Genomic DNA, 18,351 nt, shown 5'->3' on the forward strand with positions numbered 1-18,351 from the left:
ATGTTTTTTCTTGTTTCTGAAACTGTGGAATTTTAAAGAAAAACAGCCCAAGAAGATTTCTTAGCACACATGATTCCAGAATAATTTTCTAAAGAAAACTTCAAAAGAAACCAATACAGATTTTTGCTTGGAACAAAAGATCTTCAAAGAATACTTCTAGCAGGAGATTTGAAAATCCAGAAAAATAGTATCACCTTGGAAGTTGTGGTTTGCTCATTAGAAAGATCAAGTTTGAGCCTTTGTAGGCTGAGGAGTAGTAAAATATCTGTCAAGAGACCTGATGGGCTGCATGGACACCCTATGCAGAAGCCCAGAATAATTCAGGATGGCAGACAAGCTTACTAGTGTGCAGTTTTGAAAGGCAAACATTCAGAGCTGGGAAGTACAAAAGAATGAATCGCAGAGATAAAAATAACCCACTAACTTTGAAGTTAACAGGGACAAGTCCCTATCCTGGTTAGCTATTTCTCTGTTTTGTTAGGTTATGCTGCCTAAAGCTGGTGCTGACAACTTTATTCATTTTGTAGGTTTTATTTTTTCTCAGATTCAGGAGGAGGAAATGGTAACATATTCACAGCTTGGAACCATTTTCTCTCGTTTGTTCACTGCAGATTAGCAACATAAACTGAATACAACCTCAGCTGATTCATGTTTACATACTCTGCTGTTTGGGTAGAGAACACAAAAACATACTGTAGCTACCCTCTGCAGCCTGCAGACCTCCCTTGTCTGTGTACTGGTGCCTTTAGGCAGCTCTGCCTGTAAGGATGACCATGTCACATGGGTTTGGGTTCTCATTCTGACCTTCCCTGAGGGGCAGGACCACCAGCATCTGCCCAAGGAGGTCCAGAGGAACCAATAAGCAGCAAAGACAAATGGCTTCCCTCTGGGGAGAAATTTGGATCAGCCCCTTCCTTCCTCACTACAGCTCATCCATGAATACTGACCTTCCAAGGCCAGCCAAAATGATCCTCTCTTGGTCTGATGGCACTTGTAGCCTGTGGGAAGGAGGTGACTTAGTAGTGTCTGAGCTCTGCCCGCGAGCTCGCAACATACATGTGATGTGATCACAGAATCATTAAGGTTGGAAAAGACCTCCAAGATCATCTGGTCCAACCATCCCCCTACCATCAAGGTCACTCACAAAACCATGTCCCTGAGCACCACGTCCAACCTTTCCTTGAACAGCTCCAGGGATGGTGACTCCACCACCTCCCTGGGCAACCCATTCCAATGCCTGACTGCTCTTTCTGAGAAGAAATGTCTCCTCATTTCCAACCTGATTGTCTGTGCTCCTGCACTGTGAGGAGACCCATGAGCAACACTGGAAAGGTTCATCCATGGGAAGTTTTGCAGTGGAGGCCAGGCCTGATGGGGGCTGGCATGAAGACAGAAAGGCCATATGAGATGGAGTACTGAGGAAGATTTGATACAAGGCCATCTCCTTGTCATTTATAACCTCTATTTCAGTCCCTCTTGATGCCACTTGCATCAAGGGGGAAATGCTGGTACTGAGTGGTTTGGGGAGGATTTACATAGTGTAACATTTAACATCTTTGTTTATGGATGAGGTAATGTGTGGGCAAGGCAGGATAAACATCTGCTAGAAGGTATTGAGACAAGGCAGATCATACTCACGGATGCCAGGAAGGAACACCAACCTCTAAGTGCTTCATCATGTAGCATTTTTAGAGCATAATTTCAGGACACAGTCAGTGCTTCACTCAGCTCCAAGAAAGAATTTCCAGTTAACAGAAGCAGTAGGTCAAGGAGGGGGGAAAACAGGCTAATGATGCAGGGTCAGAAAAACTTTATGGGGATTTTATTAGCACATTTAAATATATAAATAAATAAAAAAAAAATACCCTAATCTTCAATGGATGAAGAGGACCTGCAGCTCAGGGAACACAGAACTCCAAAAGGATGAAGTATGCAAAGCAATTTGGTGGGCAGAAGCACTATTGCAATTATAGTCAAGGGGACTTTGAAAGCACATTTACCCTCCTAGAAACAGTCAGCAATGTTTTTATTCCTGCTGCAAGATAAACTGGTTCTTGCTGCCCACAGTACTCCAGAGAAAAATTACAGTGACTGCAATTTTAAGGAAAGTATCTCCTGAGAAAACACAGCAGGAGCACATTGTGTATTTACACTTTGTCTGTTTCTACTTATAACTTTCCAATGTTTTAGACATAACACATCCCAAATTTTGGGCACTCTTAGAAACTGTCTCTAAGACATGGGGATGGACTTTAGGTTGCTTCTACAGCAAATGTGGGCTCTCATTAACACAATTTTCTCGCTGTGTGTGTACAATGCTGAATGCACCATGCCATCTGCATTGCAGTTACTCATCCCTGCTGTAACGCCTGGCCAAACAGCAGCTCCTGCCATCTAGAGGCTTACTGCACAAGTGTGAGGGTATCACCAACATTCGTGTGTGACCTGATCCCCAGAGGCAGCGGTGAGCTTGCACAAATATCATATGGAAAGCATGTGCAGGAACTACTTGCAGCAAGAAACCAAGCTCAGCAACTCTTCACAGGAGACTACTCTCTTTCCTTCAAACACTCCCTTACAAATGATCATGCCTTCATCTGTAAACTGGCTTACAGCTTCCATTGAGGCAAGGGATAATGCCAGTGTCATCCTGAGCTGCATTAGGAGAACCGCTGCCATCAGGCTGAGGGGGGTGGTTCTTTCCTTTTGCTCTGCCCTGGTGAGACACACCTGGAACGCTGGTTCCAGTTCTGGGTTCCTCAGTACAAGATGGACACAGACATGATGGGTAAATCCAGAAAAGGCACACAAAAATAATTAAGGGCTTGGAGCACCTGACATACAAGCAGAGGCTGAGAGAGCTGGGATTGTTCAGTCTGGAGAGGAAAATACCGTGGGGGACCTTACCAATGAGACTAAATACTTGATGGAGGTAATAAAGAAGGCAGAGCCACTCCCCACTGAAAGGACAATAGGCACAAGCTGAAACACAGGAAATCCTGTTTAGATATGTTTCCTTTATTGTGACAGAGATCAAACAGGCTGCCTAGAAAGACTGTGGAGCTTCTGTCCTTGGGGATATGTAACACAAGTGGACACTATCCTCAGTAACCTGCTGTAGCTGATCTTGCTCTGAGGAGAGGGATTTGGTCTAGATAATCCTCAGAAGACCCTTCCCTCCTCAGCCATTCTGTGAGTCTGTGATAATTTTTGCCTAGTAAGTAAAGCCACCGTGAAAATTCCCTGGAGTATGTACTTTGTTTCTGTGACATTTTGGTTCTGGTTTTGTCCGGCTGCATGACACAGTGGCTGATATTATTCATGGACATGCACCCTACCTCAGGTTGGAAGGAACCTTTGGAAACCAGGTCCAACCCACTAGCCAAAACAAGGCCTATGTCGGAGCTAGCTTGAGCTACTTATGGCCCTGTGAGGCCACCAGCACAACTGGCACTGAGGAGTTAAGGTAACTGTTGGTAGATGAAAATGTGCCCTGAAGCTGTTGCCATAGCATGTGAAGCTGGACTTCCTGTTGTCAGCAACAACTTCACACTCTGCTACGAGTCTGGCATTACTCTGCTCCGAGTCCTCGTTCCCACCAGGGCCATACTTTTCACTGAGTGTTGTGGTGCAGCTGGCACAGCGATGTGGCACAAGTCCTGCGGGAGTGCTCCCTGCTTTATGGGGCACAGAAGCACAATGAGAAATGGAGCCGCAATATGAGGCATGGCTTTCTTTTCAAATGTTACCAGCGAAGGCCCCTTGGGCAGGCTGGCAGCTCTCCAGGAGTGGGATTTTTTAGATGTTCACTTATGCCAGCCTTGCCTCAGGAAGCAGAGCTGGGCTGCTGCAGTGTTGACCTCATTCCCCTCAGTGTTTATCTCACTGTCTTCTGCAGAAGGAAGGCAATTCTTCACATAATTATCTGTCTGCCAGGCTATAAAAAAGGACATGGACTTTGGATACAGAAAACCGTGTAGCTTCTTGTAGGGAGGAACCACAAGGAGCATTCTACATTGTTCAGTGGGTTGGGTTACCTCCCATGAAGGCCTTCAATTATCTTTCCAAGCGACGCCCAATGCTTCCTTCATCACCAAAGAGCTCTTCTGTTCTCATCCTGGGTCTGCATGCTGGGCTTTGGCGGCCCCTGAGAGCCCTTGGCATTTCTCACACGTTGGTGATTATTCCTGCTGCCTTTGAGGCAGAAATCCCAATTCTCACAAAAATACGGTACGGTGATCAGAGATTAGCATCTGGAACTGACCGGGACCAAACAATGCTTTGAGCAACTTTTTGCCTGTCTTTTCCTCCCCACCCCTTCCCCTGTTGTGTTTTTCTCCTTTTATTTTCCAGCTCCATAGAATTCCCCACCAAGCAGGGCCCTCACGTCCCTCTGCCCTGAAGAGACTTGGACCAGAAGCAGTGTCAGCAGAAGCTGTGTGAATCTTCTCTCTGTGGGGATCCTCCCCTTTCTCTGTTCTGTTCCCTCAAGGATTGCTCAGAGAAGACAGGGTTGGTGCAACACCACTCAGAGCCTGTGAAGGGACACAGCGTTCTCCAAGCTGGCGCCAAGGGCTTGGAGACCAGATGCAGATGTGGATTTGCCAGTGAGAGGGGCGTGGGATGAGAGCTAATGAAGGGAAAGACCCATCCCTCTCCCATTAGCACCGTCCAGAGCAGTACAATGTCCCCTGCCACACAGTGCAGCCACAAAGCTGCACAGCTGTTTTGATGGAGCCAGGGTTTATCCAGCACACAGACACACTGCTTCTCCTGCTGCAGGGTGAAGCCCTGTCCCTTCTGTGCAGCAGCAGGGCCAGCATGTCACGGGGACAGTGGGAACAGGAAGCAGGAAAGGGGAGGGTGGCCCAGAGATCATGGCACTTCCAGGGACCTGGTGGGAAGTGGCTGCCCTGACCTACATGGCTTTAATTGACTCTTTCTGACCCCACCACCCTGTAGATAAACGAAGAGCAGTGTGCAGAAATAGTACTGTCTCTTCAAGGAACTTCCTACTATCACAGCAATGTGTTACCCTGCTCATCCTGGCTGGCTTAGCCTCACAGAAGATTTATATTGGAGAGGATCAGCGTGCACTGCTCTCCACCCCTGCCCCCCAGCACTTCCCAATTCCTTCTCAGTTGAGGCTGTGGGAAAAAAAATATGCCTTCAACTCATTATTCATGATGACATCCCTGAATAGGACTGTCCCACCCCAAGGCCATTTCCAGCAGGGGATGAAGGAAACAGATCTCTGTAGATGAGCAAATCAAAATCCACCCGTGGTCTCTGAAGGTGAAAATGCAGAATGCATTGACTATGTGGAGGGAACATCCATCTTTAAACAGTAGGCAAACCATGACTGGTGAAACCCGGTCCCTGCTCTTTCAAGTCAGTGGCACAAGTCCCATTCAGTCATGCTGAAGACTGGGCTCTGGGCCAAGGCATGACTTTGACTTAATAAAAGAAAAAATACATTTTATTATGGGATGTCTCCTCTAGAATCATAAAAAGCCACTGAATAATTTAGGTTGGAATGGATCTCTGGAGTATTCATATTGTTTACAAGGACCCCCAAGTCCTCTTTTGCAAAGCTGCTCTCTAGTCATCCCCAGTTTGTATTGCTGCAAGGGGATATTCTATCCCACGTGCTGGGCTTCACATTTCCCTTTGCTGAACTTCAAGAGGCTCCCGTCAGCTCATTTCTCCAGCCTGTCAAGGTCTCCCTGAACAGAAGCTCTACCCTCCATTGCATCAACCACTTCCCGGCCCCACTATCAACTGCCAGCTTGCTGATGGTGAGTTCCATCTCCTCAGCCAGGTCATTATAAAATATTGGCCTCAGTGCTGGCCCCAGATGTGTGGCATTTATAGACAGCTCTCATTTGGACTTTGCACTATTTTTGATTACAATCTTGTGAGTTTGATGACTCTCATTATTTTAAGCCTACTTTAAGGTCCCAAGCCATATGCCACAGTTTGACTACAAGGACACTAAATGAGGCCTTATAAAAGTGAAAGTACATGCACTTTCCTCTCCTTGTGCACATAGATTGTCATCTCAACAAAGCATATGATTAGGCTGGTCAGGCATGATTTGCCCTTGGTAACTCTATGCTAGCTGTTAACCACGTGTAAGGAACAATGTACTCACATGCTTCCAGACCCTTAGAAAAAATTAACCGAGGAAGACTTTGAGAAAAATAACAATTTGTTGCTTTGTCAGATTACTTGACACAGATGATCAGAAAGGATGAAATAGAAATGGAACCATGTATCATAAGTTTATTAGGGAAAAAAAGGTATATTTCAAGACCATATATTTGGCACCGTACTGAAGCAAAAGTATTTGAGAATAATTAAAATGTTAAAACCCAAATCACCATGAAAAATAAAATGCTCTCTAATCACTTTAGTTCATTTTCTCCCCATACAATTTACAATAACTACAGGAAGGAACTCAAAAGGTATTAGTGCTATACTAAATGTAAGTTGGAAGGAGAGTGAGAGATGGACCAGAGACTGGATCTGTCCCCCGTGTATGCTGCTACTCTCCCAGGCTGTCAGAATGGTAGAGTCTCACTAACATGAGAAAAGGTAATGAGATGTTACAAGGAAATGATAAGATCACAAAAGTTACTGAGGAAACCATTAATGCTAGATTGCCCAGAAGGACTACCAAAACCCTACACTATTGCAAACTTCCAATGCCTGCTAAAAGTCACCTTTATAGCTTTAAGCCATGCCAGCTTTTGCTTTCTGAGTTGGGTGGAAGACATTCTGGTAGTATTTTAAAGGAATTGGATCTGAATTTGTCCCCAGGGTGGATCAAAGATGAAGGCATTTCATGCTATTTGCATCTTGGGCTTCTTTTTGGAGGGCAAATAAGTTAAGGGCAGTTTCCCATTTGCAAGTTACTTGTCCCATGCCTCCACACAGTGAAGTGAAAGACAATGAAGGAATAAAGGAATAAATAACTTATTGATGTATTTGTCATCAATGAGATGAGAATGGATTAAAGAAAGGTTGCACCTTATCTCAACCTATGAGCTTTTTCTTTTTTTTGCTATCATATTTTCTCCCTGCATTTTCTTGAGGAGAGAGGGTGATGAGAGCAGCGTGGTGGACCTTAGCTACCTATTGGTGTTAACCACCACAACAGCAAAGGACAGAAAGATTAAAAATGCTGATAAACTGCTGAATAAGCATTTCTGCTGTACTATAACAGTGCCACTCTAACATGGACAGAGGGATAGATTCCCATTGAACATCCAGTCCATAGGCTGCCAAGGAAATGGGACACAGGTCTTTGATCAGTAATTCAAATGTCAGATCAACAGTACTCGCAAGAAGAATACAGCTCTTTCCTTGGTTAATATATTGTGCATAGCAATATCTCAAAGAATTAACAGCACCTTTTACATAAAAATTCCAAATATATTTATCTAGTGAACAAGAAAATATCTGCATCTCTAAGCAGTACTTCTGCAGATGTACAGTATTGTATTTATATAGATATATATAGATATATATATATCAAAGTGAATTTACACTGTGACCTGGTGATTAGTCCAGCAGGGGGTAAGCCCATAGAGTAAGTCTTCAGGAGAATATATTGCCTTTGGTGGGCGGCCAGCTACGTGGCACGACTGGTTGGGGGAGCCCTGGTAGGCCAGGCTGGGCTGGGCTGCAGCAGCACCCGCCGCTGGCAGCCAGGGACAGTTTAGCATTCCATTCAGCAAGCACAGCATGCTTAGGTCGTTCCTGCAAGATATAAGAAACTTCCACATTTTCATGGCTAATACAGTTCTAGTTTTCACAGGTTGCACACGTTGCAACCACCTCTCTGTGCCTTAAAGACCCAGAGAAGGAAGGTAGGACACCAAATATATATCCTGTCCATGCTTCCAAGTGGAAATAAAGCAGCACCAAAGATTTAGGCTGGTGAAGTGAGGACTGTGTCTGGCTTCGCAGAGTTTTCTTGAGCAGTGGGTCTTCACAGGTTTGCTTTATTTCTGTGTTTTTTTTGTTTTTTGTTTTCTTCTCCGACTCAGCTGCTCACAGTCCTCTGGTAGATATCGTTCAAAAAGCGTGGTCAGCCTGTCCTGCCTACGACAGGAAATCAGACTGCTACCATTTCCCTGGGATAGGCACACCGCACTCATACCAGCCCACGTAGTAGTATGGTGTCATGTATCCAATGCGCCCAAAAGATACAGGCTCCTGGCGGTACTGGCGGTAATACCCTGTTGGGAAAAAAACACACGTTCACATTTCAAAACAAAGACATAGCTATTTAACTAAAGTAACAGACGCAGCAATAGTCAGTACCACACCCTAAATGAAAGCATACAAGCTGCCTGCTAGGAAGCCTTGTCAAAAGGGTACTTGTTACCCTAGGTATTTGGCCTAGATCCTTCTCCAATGGTTTAGCTCCGGTCTTTTATATTTCATGTAGATCTGATTGGTTTTACAGTTCAACATCTTTTCAACTATTGTGTAATGCTGTGGTCTGCCAAAGAGCTCCTGCACTGCACACCAAATGGTAGCTATATTTCAGCAGCATTTATGCAAACCGGTTTCAATATATGAAGGACTCTAGGGCAAAAAATACCATCAGATCATATTATCTCACATGGCTCAAGAGACTATCAGCAAACATCAGCTTTTCACAAATATAAAGGTATCATTTCATGCAGTAAATATGGAGTTAAGCCTTTTCTCCCTCATCTGATAGCCTTTTTCTTCATCTGCAGAAGGAATGCAACTGCTTAAAGCATTAGGAGAGGCACAGCATTCTTCTCTGCATAGCTTGTGCACTGGAACATCTGAAACACTTCTGTACTGTGCCAATAATGTAATTTCTGTGTGCTCTCTATCTCTGTCTCCTAGACCTAGGAATACACATCTGGATTAACCATCCTTCTTCTGAACAGAGAAATGCAGTACTTCTCAGCAATGTATAAATATCAAAGACTATTTCAGTTTCTTCCTGGTAACACCACCATTAAAAGAGTATCAACAAATAACATGGAAACCATCAAAGCCAACTGAATAATTTATATCAATTGACTTATTGAAAAGATTGACTGACTTTCATGATTGGGTTCCTGTTGTGGAGCAAGCCATCAGACTCTCAGCTATGTTATCTGGGCAGTGTGCTCAGGGGAACTCTTTCAAGGTGGGAATTTTCACTTGAAAGTAGATTTCTACCAAGCCAGAATAAATGACCCGCAGTCTGATGTTAAGTCACTAGATTCACTCTTATGTGTTTTGCATTGAATTGGCTGAAATACTACTTGCAAAAGCTGCATTTCCAGAGCTGTAGCTGTCCTTTGTGTCAGGTAAAAGAATTTCTGCTCCTCAACTCAATAATTCAGGTCTTATAATTTGGAAAAAGGTTTCATAGAACTGTACAGTTTTTTACTTTCTCTTTTCCTATTTTGTCACTGTCATTTATTTGCATTTTATGCCCTTCTTTCTTTTTCTTTCTGTGCCCTGCTCCCCACCCCTCAGTCCTATGGATGAGGTGACAGACACCCTGCAAGCATCCCACTCTTGCATCGCCATACCTCGGATGGTGGGCAGGGCTTCAATGTATGACTGAGGTCCTGTTCTTCCATCCAGGTGTGAATCCACAAACTGGCAGTGGTCCTCACCCCGTCCCCAGCTATCCCCAATGCTATAGAAGGTGTCTGAAGGGTGATAGAGACAGATAATTAGATTCGGCGTTATTTTTGTTTGAGATGCTCTTCTACCACCAGTTAGGTGTATATAGATGTAGAAGAAAGCAGAAGTAGCAGAAGTATTATGGTGACAAACATAATATTACCAATGAACAAACAGTGGCTGAAAATAGGGAGGATGCTACCTTCACATTACAGAAAGATAAATTAAGGAAAAGAGAAATATTTTCATAATTCAGTAAGGAACATTCCCCATTTTACAAGTTTATGGGCATTGCACAACAGGCTACAAGTACAGAGAATTTCAACAAAATCAGTAATTTCAATGTCATGTGACAGTTAAAAAAAAAAAAAAAAAGGAAGAAAAAAAAGCCAATACTGTAAATTTGACTGTAGCCTCAAAAGCTAAAAACTAGGGACCACTCTCTAACATATGAGGTGGGCCCTGCTGCATATTGAAACTATATCTTTAAGCTACACAATTGCACTACAATACATATAGCACAGTAGCATAATCGGAAAAGCCCTTGAGATTATATTAGTAACCCCAGATCAACAACGTCACACAAGACTCAGCAAGATGTAAAGAAAGTGAGAAGATGGAGTTGACATCAAGTAATCCTACATTAGGAAAAGAATCTTGGTGCTTACCTTTCAGGTCATCACTGAGGTAAATCTTGTACCTTAAGGAGTTGCAAAGAACCACTCCTACAAACTTGCGGTACCAAGTTCGCTTCACATACTGCTTGCCACTGCAGTCTGAATAGGTGGGGTCATATTTGAAAGTGAATGGGATCCAGATAGGCTCACCACCTTGGAGAAAAAAAAATAAATAAATCAACATTAAAGACAGATTTCAGCATTTTAGTCTGCATTTAGCTGAGGCTAATATCTGATAACATGTTTTACAAGAGATGCTGCAGTACATTAATGCATGACTTATATATTCAGAAATAAATGTTGAAGAACAAATATTAAAAGAATGAAAAGCTAGTAACTTGCTTGAATCCCTTCTACGCAGTAGACAATAATAACTGTTAAAATGGTAAAAAATGGCTTCACATACAGAGTCTCAGTTTTAAATAAACAAATAGTCTTCCTGTTTTTGTTAAGACAGTTCTCTACCTCATGGTTCTCAGTTTGTTTTCTAAACAGAACCCAGTGGCAAGTTTGACAGCAACACTGGCTGAATACAGTCATTTATTTGCCTTTTAGTACCAAGTACAAAACGTAATCTTTTTGCTAAAGAACTGATGTTAAAAATTCTGCAGTGAGTAACAGCCTGTGGTGTAAAGTCTATTCTTGCTATTTTGTTAAAAAGATGAAATCAGAAACCTACTTTTCTGTTTTCTTTTCTCACATTACTTCAAAACAGATGAGGTTCCAGTAAAAGACAAGCAAGACCTTTCCTGGGGAACTCTGCCCAAAGCACTGCTGCAGAGACAACTGTTCAACTGTATCACAAAAGAGTAGATATTCTAATGGATTGCTTAAATGTTTGCTTTACACTAACTGTGAGATCATATTTTTTTTTGAAAAGGCTCTTGCACTAATGGATACAGAAAGAGACAAAAAGATTCCAAAGTGATAATTGGTATTTTTGTCTCTAGCCCTGCTTTTACTGTGCTGTTTTGAGGTGGTTTATAAATGAGAATGGAAGGCTTTTCCGTTAGTTATTCTTCCTCCCTCTCTCTGTACACACGGATTGAATCCTGTAAACACTTGCAGGTGAGAAACAATCACTGATCAGCGATCCTCAGAACTCCACTGTTATGGAGACATATGTAACTGGACTGACTTTATGCAATTAGTCACATGCTGAAAGGATTGCAGATTCCTGGACATGGCTTTTTCTTCAGAACAGAATGAACCATCTCTTTCTTGCATGCAGTATTATTGCTGTGAATAGTCTGCTTTCATCCACCACTTTTGCCCACCCCCAAAAATCTTGAAGGATAAACTTTGTGTTGTCCTGCAAGAGCTGAATTTTCAGCTCTTCATGTTCACAGTTCCCAAAGTTCTGCTCTGATAGACCTCTTTTTGGTCCATCTTATCTCTACCACTGCAACAACATGAAAATATTTTCTCTTTGTCCAGTCTAAGCATAAAGTACAAAAGGCCATCACCTTCCAAAACCTCCTTTCCATGAACAGACCCCAAAAATAACTGTCAGTAAAAATCCTGAAGGTGACCGGGGGCATGGGAAGCCCACTGCTCTCAGAGGCCTCCCATACTGACTGCCAGAAGCAGAGCATGCTCTCCCATATCTGTACATTATCAGAGACAGCTGGGAGGACGTGGAAAAAACAGGCTAACAAGCATAACAGAAAATGGAAGGAAGGCAGACACTGGACATTGTTTTCATGAACAATGTAGTCAAAAGACCTCCAGAACTAACCACTTTAACTGGATAGGAAAGCTGACAGAGTGCAATAACCATGAAGTCTTTTTTCCTACTTCTCTTTTGAGAGCACACACTGCCTGGCCTTACCACTGCACACGTAAGCAAGCTTGTTCCTAGTGCCAGGACATGAGCTCGTCTGACTACACTGTGAACGTGCAATATGCCAAGAAGGATGCAGCTTCATGACATGTCTCTGTCATTCAGTTCAGTTACAAATCCTTGTTGTTTTTTTCTTATTTATAAAGGCATGATGAACAGCATGGATGAGTGCGACAGCTAGAGACAGGAAAAACTGGTCACACTGTTCAAGCTATATTCAGGCAACTAAAGGACACAGAGAAGCAATACAGTTTGGTGCTTATTACTAAGCAGCGAAAGCTGTTGTACCAGTCAGCAGATGGACCCAAACCAAGGGCACGATCTAACATAACTTTACAAGGTTTCATTTCAAGACCAGAGTAAGGAGTCCTAAAATCTCTGGTGAATTGGCACAATGAACTAGTTGCCTGTCCTGCTTAAAACTGCAATTCCTACTGTCTGTTCATATGCTTCTAACACTTATATTGTAACTGTTTTGCACAAGTTTTAGGCACTTCATGAAGAATATACCGGAACACTTACCGGGTGGTCTGACAATGAGGAGAGGATTATCTAGAAGAATGAAACAAACAAACAAAAAAAAAGCATCTTAGTATTTTATTCCAAACCTTGTTTTATAATATGAAATATATAGTGTCACTCAAAAAAAACTTCAGTTGCAGAGGAACTGCCTTTAGCAATGCTGTGAATGTAGGATTTATGTCTCCTTGATTTGCAGAGTTAAGCAGCATAAGCTACAGCTTCAGGCCTAACTTCCAAACGGAAATGTAACATACCTTATGCATGCAAACCTTGGGCTCAAGCATTCATCATGTTTAGCACAGCTGTTTAATGGTATGGTATCACAAATATGTGAAATTTATCATTTTAACTCCTGTTGTCACAGTAAGTTTTGTGGCAGCCACCTGGACTGTGCAGGGAGCACTGTCCAATACTTCAGGAGCTTCTTCATGTTTGAAATACTCTCATTTTTTAAAAGATAAAGGAGGATGGAATAGATGTGGGATAAGGATAATGCACGAACAGTCTCCATATTCATTACATTGCCGTTTCTGTCATCTCTTAACTGGCCTTTATTATATACAAAGTACCTGAAAAGGCATGGTGCTTGTGTACTGATGAGGGAAGACAAACTCCAGGGAGTTTTTAGAGTTTAATGAAAGAACAGCAGCTTTCTTTTCTCTTCAGTACATTATATAGGCTAAGTAGTATTTTCAGTAAGCTGGTTGATCCCATGATGACACTCTTTATTGGGTATTCTCATCAGCTCAAACATCTCTATCGTGCAAAGAGCACACTGAGCTAGCCATTTCTCTCTCTTCTGACCTGTTCCATCACTGTAATCACACCATTTGGCTTTGGTTTTAGCAACTGCTTCTGTACTTCTGCCAGCTGGAAAGCCATCTTTGGCCACATGACAAGTGAAGAATCAGTACAAATAAAATTTTAATTTTGATGGATTTAACCTGTAAATAAAGCTCATAAGGTGGCTGGTTTTGGATTGAAAAACTAGACGTTCAGGGCTTCATACTGGCAGTTAGCCAATCAGCAAAACTCCCTGCATGATACAGCATGCTGTATTTGCCTTATGTTAAACTTTCTGCTTGGAATTATACTTCAGATTGACTTACTCCTTTAAAAAAAAAAAAAAAAAAAAAAAAAAAAGAAAGTCTTAATATGTTATGCAGGACCATTTACTTATCTTTCATCTTTGTCTTAATGGATCTACTGAAGCCAGCACTACAGGTTGATGTTGAATAAGGAAAGACAGAGACCACAAACCCCTGGGTAGTCAAAAGGGCAAAATTTGCAAGAGACAGTTGACCTTTTGCTCAAGTAAAGATTGAAGAATTTGCCCTCTATTATTCAGCAGAGCCATTTGCCTTTGGCTCAATGGAAGAAGCAATGGGTAAAAATAACTCATTTAACACACTATTTTTAGAAGGGGGTGTTGCCCTTGAGCACACTGTTAGCCCTGTGAAAGACCAGCAGGCTTTGTCAAAAACAGAACGGAGAATTTGCCCATCTGATGGAACCATTGTTTCCTATATTTCTTCCAGAGACAACCACTTCCAACTGTTCAGCTGTTCGCAATTAAGGAAACCAATTTACTAAACATTTGGTCAATCTATCAAAGACATTAAACTTCCCATTGCTTCTGTATTGTGGAACATTAGTAATTTTTTGTATTTTGAACTTCTTGTTCCCTTGAAGCTCACTTTGATGTCATTTATATTTTCATGGTGGCATTAGGAGCACATACTATTCTCCTAGCTTTATTGAAAACAAGTAATTAGTTAAAAAAAAAATCTCGAAGTAGCAGGTTCAGGATAATAAACACAATACTCATGCTGGTTTCATTGCCCTCCCACATCTTTTAGTAGGAATTCAGTTCTGAGATGAAAATAAAAAGCAGAGTATACCAGATTCTGTGATAAATGAGACTGAAGAGCTAACAGGTCCATAACCAAAGGGATTCTTTGCCTGGACTTTAAAATAATACCTGAAACACAATGAGAGAAAATAAAATTAAAACACTGATTCCACTGCAATGCTAAATTATAAATAACTCTGAAATAGGATGAGAATCAAACTAACACAATTCCAGTGAGTTCAGGTGTTCTTTGCGTTAAATCGACTTGGGTACTCAGCCAGGCTATGAGGTGGCTGTTACACACAAATTTCACCTTTTTGCAATTGCTAACATGTATTTTTGGATTATTTCTTTTTATCATTCTTCTTCCAAGAACACACACAATTACATCCATTTTATATGAAAAAAACAATAGCAATAGACTACAAGAAAAAGTTGGTAGGAAATAAATTTTGATCTCAAGAAGTTTTAAACTGGATTATCTCCTATGAAAGCAGTGGTGTAAACTGCAAACTAAAACCATCAGATTGATATGAGATTGGATGCTAAGCTTTTGACCTTTCTTTAAAAACTCTAGCAGTATCGAGATTACAGTTCTTGAATAATATGATAAATTTTCACATGTTGACTCAGTGTTTTCCCAAAGTATTTAAATAACACGCTTAACTTGAAGCACATGACTAGCCACCAGAACTCAACTCTTTGCTTGTTCTTACTTGGGGAGAAGAAAATATGTAAGCACATTTTTATTTCACTTTGAAATATGATGATTTTTAGTTGATGCCTACCCTAATATTTATTTCTCAAATTAATGTTTTCTTCTTTCCCTCTTATCCTCTTACCCAGGCCAGCAGAAACCAACCAGAATGGAAGATCACTGTAAAAAGTTCCAGCACAGAGTTTTTTAGGTGCCTGTGTTTAGGTTTCCCTTTCTGGCATGGTTGCTCAATTTCAGTCTTGTAAAGAAATTAAAAATAAAATAATAATAATAGTAACAATAATAAAAGACTACATCTCTGTAACACCCACACAGCATTTGGATCTAGATTTAGCCTCCTATCCAAAAGCAGACATCTCCAAGAGCATCCCTTGTGACCCACAGAACTGTACAAGACCTTAATTGTGGGGACAGGTGCCACCAAGCATTGGTTACCTCCCATGGCAATGTCCATCGGAGTAGCAGCTCTGACAAGCCTCAGCTGGTGAAGGGGAGCCCTGTTACAAACATCATCCTCATCCTGCACAGAAAGCCATCAGCATGGCTCTGCTTGCACAGCCCAGTCATGGGTCACGCTGGGCTGAGACAGGGGGGTTCATAGCAAATGTGGGCTGCCATCCCCTGGAAGCTATTGCCACCTGGCATGGTTTATGTACAAAGTGTGGACACAATCCACATTTAAAGCTTTACTCTCCTTTTCTTCTCTTCTGTCCACAAGAAATGGTAATAGCCCTTCCAACATAGGAGTGTAATGTGTGGCTTCCTGTCATGTAAGACAGTCCTGCTTTGCTACCTACCAGACAGCAGGAAAATTCAACAGGATCCAGCTGAAGGAAATTTGCTGTTTCTTGTCTTCCACTCAGGGTTTACAACATGCACTTTGCTGTACCATAAGATGTGTCTGCTCCTCAAGGACTTCACCACAGACCAGAACCTGGAGGCTGGCTCCTGAGATGAACCTCTGCAGCCAAAGTGCTAAGCACATACAAAACTAATCCCACTGGCAAAACAGTTGAACCAGCCTTGTGGCAGAGATTTTTTTTTTGTTTTTGGCTTCATCTCAAAATCAAACTGATCCCTGTGGAAAGTTTGACAAGATGTGCAAATAACATCCAGTTCTTCAGCAGAAGGACGGCAGTAATTTGTAAACTAGAGGAATTGAAATATTCTGGGCTTCATCTGTGGCAGGAGCTTTGCCTTGTACCTGTGCCAGACCTGGAGCACACACACGATCAGATCCTCTGTGGGACACGCTCCCACTCCTGCATGAGGGATCTGTCCCCTGTCCCTGCTGCATCCCTCAGCTGAGGTCACAAACCGACTCCCCTCCTTTCTGAAGACAGATCTGCCTTTCATTAACCACTACGTGATGCTCAGAAAGGAGTCACAGCTTTCTTGTAAAAAGAAAAACATCACGGCAAAAATAAACTACACAGAACAGTGACATTTAGCAAGGCTATGTTTTTTGCTCATTTCTCGCACAAACCTTTCACTGGCAGAAATCTTGGCCCACGGTTTTAACTATTGGCCTTGCTTTCCTGACAGCAGCTCACAAGCACTCAGGGTGGCTGGAGAAAGCAGGGGAGCAGCAAAAAGCCTCCTGTGCGCTCCCGTACTTCTGGCCACCCGAGCAGAGCACACAGCTCGACAACTGCTTTAAACCCCTGCATTGCCAATGCTCCCATGGGACACCCGCACCAGGGGCACGGTCGTTTGCCAGCAAGAAAATGCAAGGCTTTCAGTACGTGTGTATTAATGCTAGGGTCAAAACATTCCCATGAGCTACACAGATTTAAAACAGGAGAATTAAAACAGGAGAAAGCAGCCCAAGAATCTGCTACTCAAAACGCATCTACTTCAGTGGGGAAAGGCAAGCAGTTTTGTATTTAAGGCTCGCTGCAGTAACTGATTGCCTATGTAATCAGGGCAACTGTACATTCACGTGTCCTATGGCATACATAAAAGCCCATCTGGGACACATGATTGTTCAAATTGCCTGCCTGACTGGAAAAAACAGCGATGAAGTTATGAGTGTATTTCTCTTCACTTAATTGGAAAATTAGTTCCTAAGCCTTTATGTATACAAGAAGCCTGCAGTAGTGCCAGCAAGAGAGCCAGGACTCATGACTTGCTGACCCGTGATTTAACTGCAGACCATGCTACGATTGCTGTATTAAGTGAATCAATAAAATAATGCAGTCAGGATATATTTCTTTCTCAGCCATGACAAATAAGAAAGAAAGTGCCAAAGCCTTTCAAGGTCCAGGAGTCTGACATTTTCATTAGTCAGAATCTTTATTTGCCTTACAGCTGATGAGTTTGCCAAGAAATCTCAAATCAGTATAACGCAACTGTTCTCCATCACATAAATACATGAAGAAAATTTGCAATGTGTGACTGTGCTTTGATTACACTTTGCTTAGCCAAACTTATAATAAATTGTTAACAACAGGCATATAAGAATCACAACTGCATCAGATGCAAGGCCACCCGCTTGTTTATAATGCAGACAACAAAAAAGCTTTTCTTCCTAAAAATAAGCCTCCTTTGAGATTTTATATACCACATCTACTGACATGTAAAGAAGGGACATAATAAACTGTAATGGAGCAATGAATATGGGATATTTTGATTCATTTAGGTTATATGACTAATCATATCACCATACCTGTCACTTTGAGAAAAATGATTTTATGACTTAATTCACTCCCCCCTGCTGGAAATTAATAGCTGGCGCTCACATCTACAAAGGGAGATAATCACTCAGCGGATGGGTGAGGGAAGCAGCTGTTTTTAAAAAGATTCATTATCCACAAATCACTTCTCCAGCCTCTCAGGAGGCATGAACTACCCCCCAGCCCTGCGGTCCCATCAGCAGCTGGCTGAGATGGCAGGACATGCAGGCAGCATCCCCGCCTGCCCTGATGGGGACCACCCCAACACCACGGCCACCCGCTGGCCAAGGGGAAGATGGGACAGCTGCTGTGGAGACCTCCCTCAGTGCTGGATGAGGGCCACGGTGGCTTTGCAGAGGGTACACATGGAGCAGGTGGCTGCTGCTTGCAGGACA

At 42.4% G+C, this 18,351-nt stretch overlaps 1 protein-coding gene across 1 annotated transcript in view; it reads right to left on the reverse strand.

Annotated features, from left to right (window-relative positions):
* Positions 1 to 6,265: 6,265 nt before the first annotated feature.
* The window catches only part of FNDC1 (fibronectin type III domain containing 1), a 64,943-nt gene continuing 52,857 nt past the window's right edge, over positions 6,266 to 18,351 (reverse strand). Inside the window, exons 16-20 of the mRNA XM_068676994.1 lie at positions 14,613 to 14,692; positions 12,712 to 12,741; positions 10,338 to 10,499; positions 9,573 to 9,695; positions 6,266 to 8,246 (exon numbers count right to left, since the gene is read on the reverse strand). Coding sequence (XP_068533095.1) covers positions 8,131 to 8,246; positions 9,573 to 9,695; positions 10,338 to 10,499; positions 12,712 to 12,741; positions 14,613 to 14,692 — 511 coding nt within the window. The 3' untranslated portion in view covers positions 6,266 to 8,130. The remainder of the gene's footprint in view (positions 8,247 to 9,572; positions 9,696 to 10,337; positions 10,500 to 12,711; positions 12,742 to 14,612; positions 14,693 to 18,351) is intronic.

This window comes from Anas acuta, chromosome 3, assembly GCF_963932015.1.
Source record: "Anas acuta chromosome 3, bAnaAcu1.1, whole genome shotgun sequence".
NCBI lineage: Eukaryota > Metazoa > Chordata > Aves > Anseriformes > Anatidae > Anas > Anas acuta.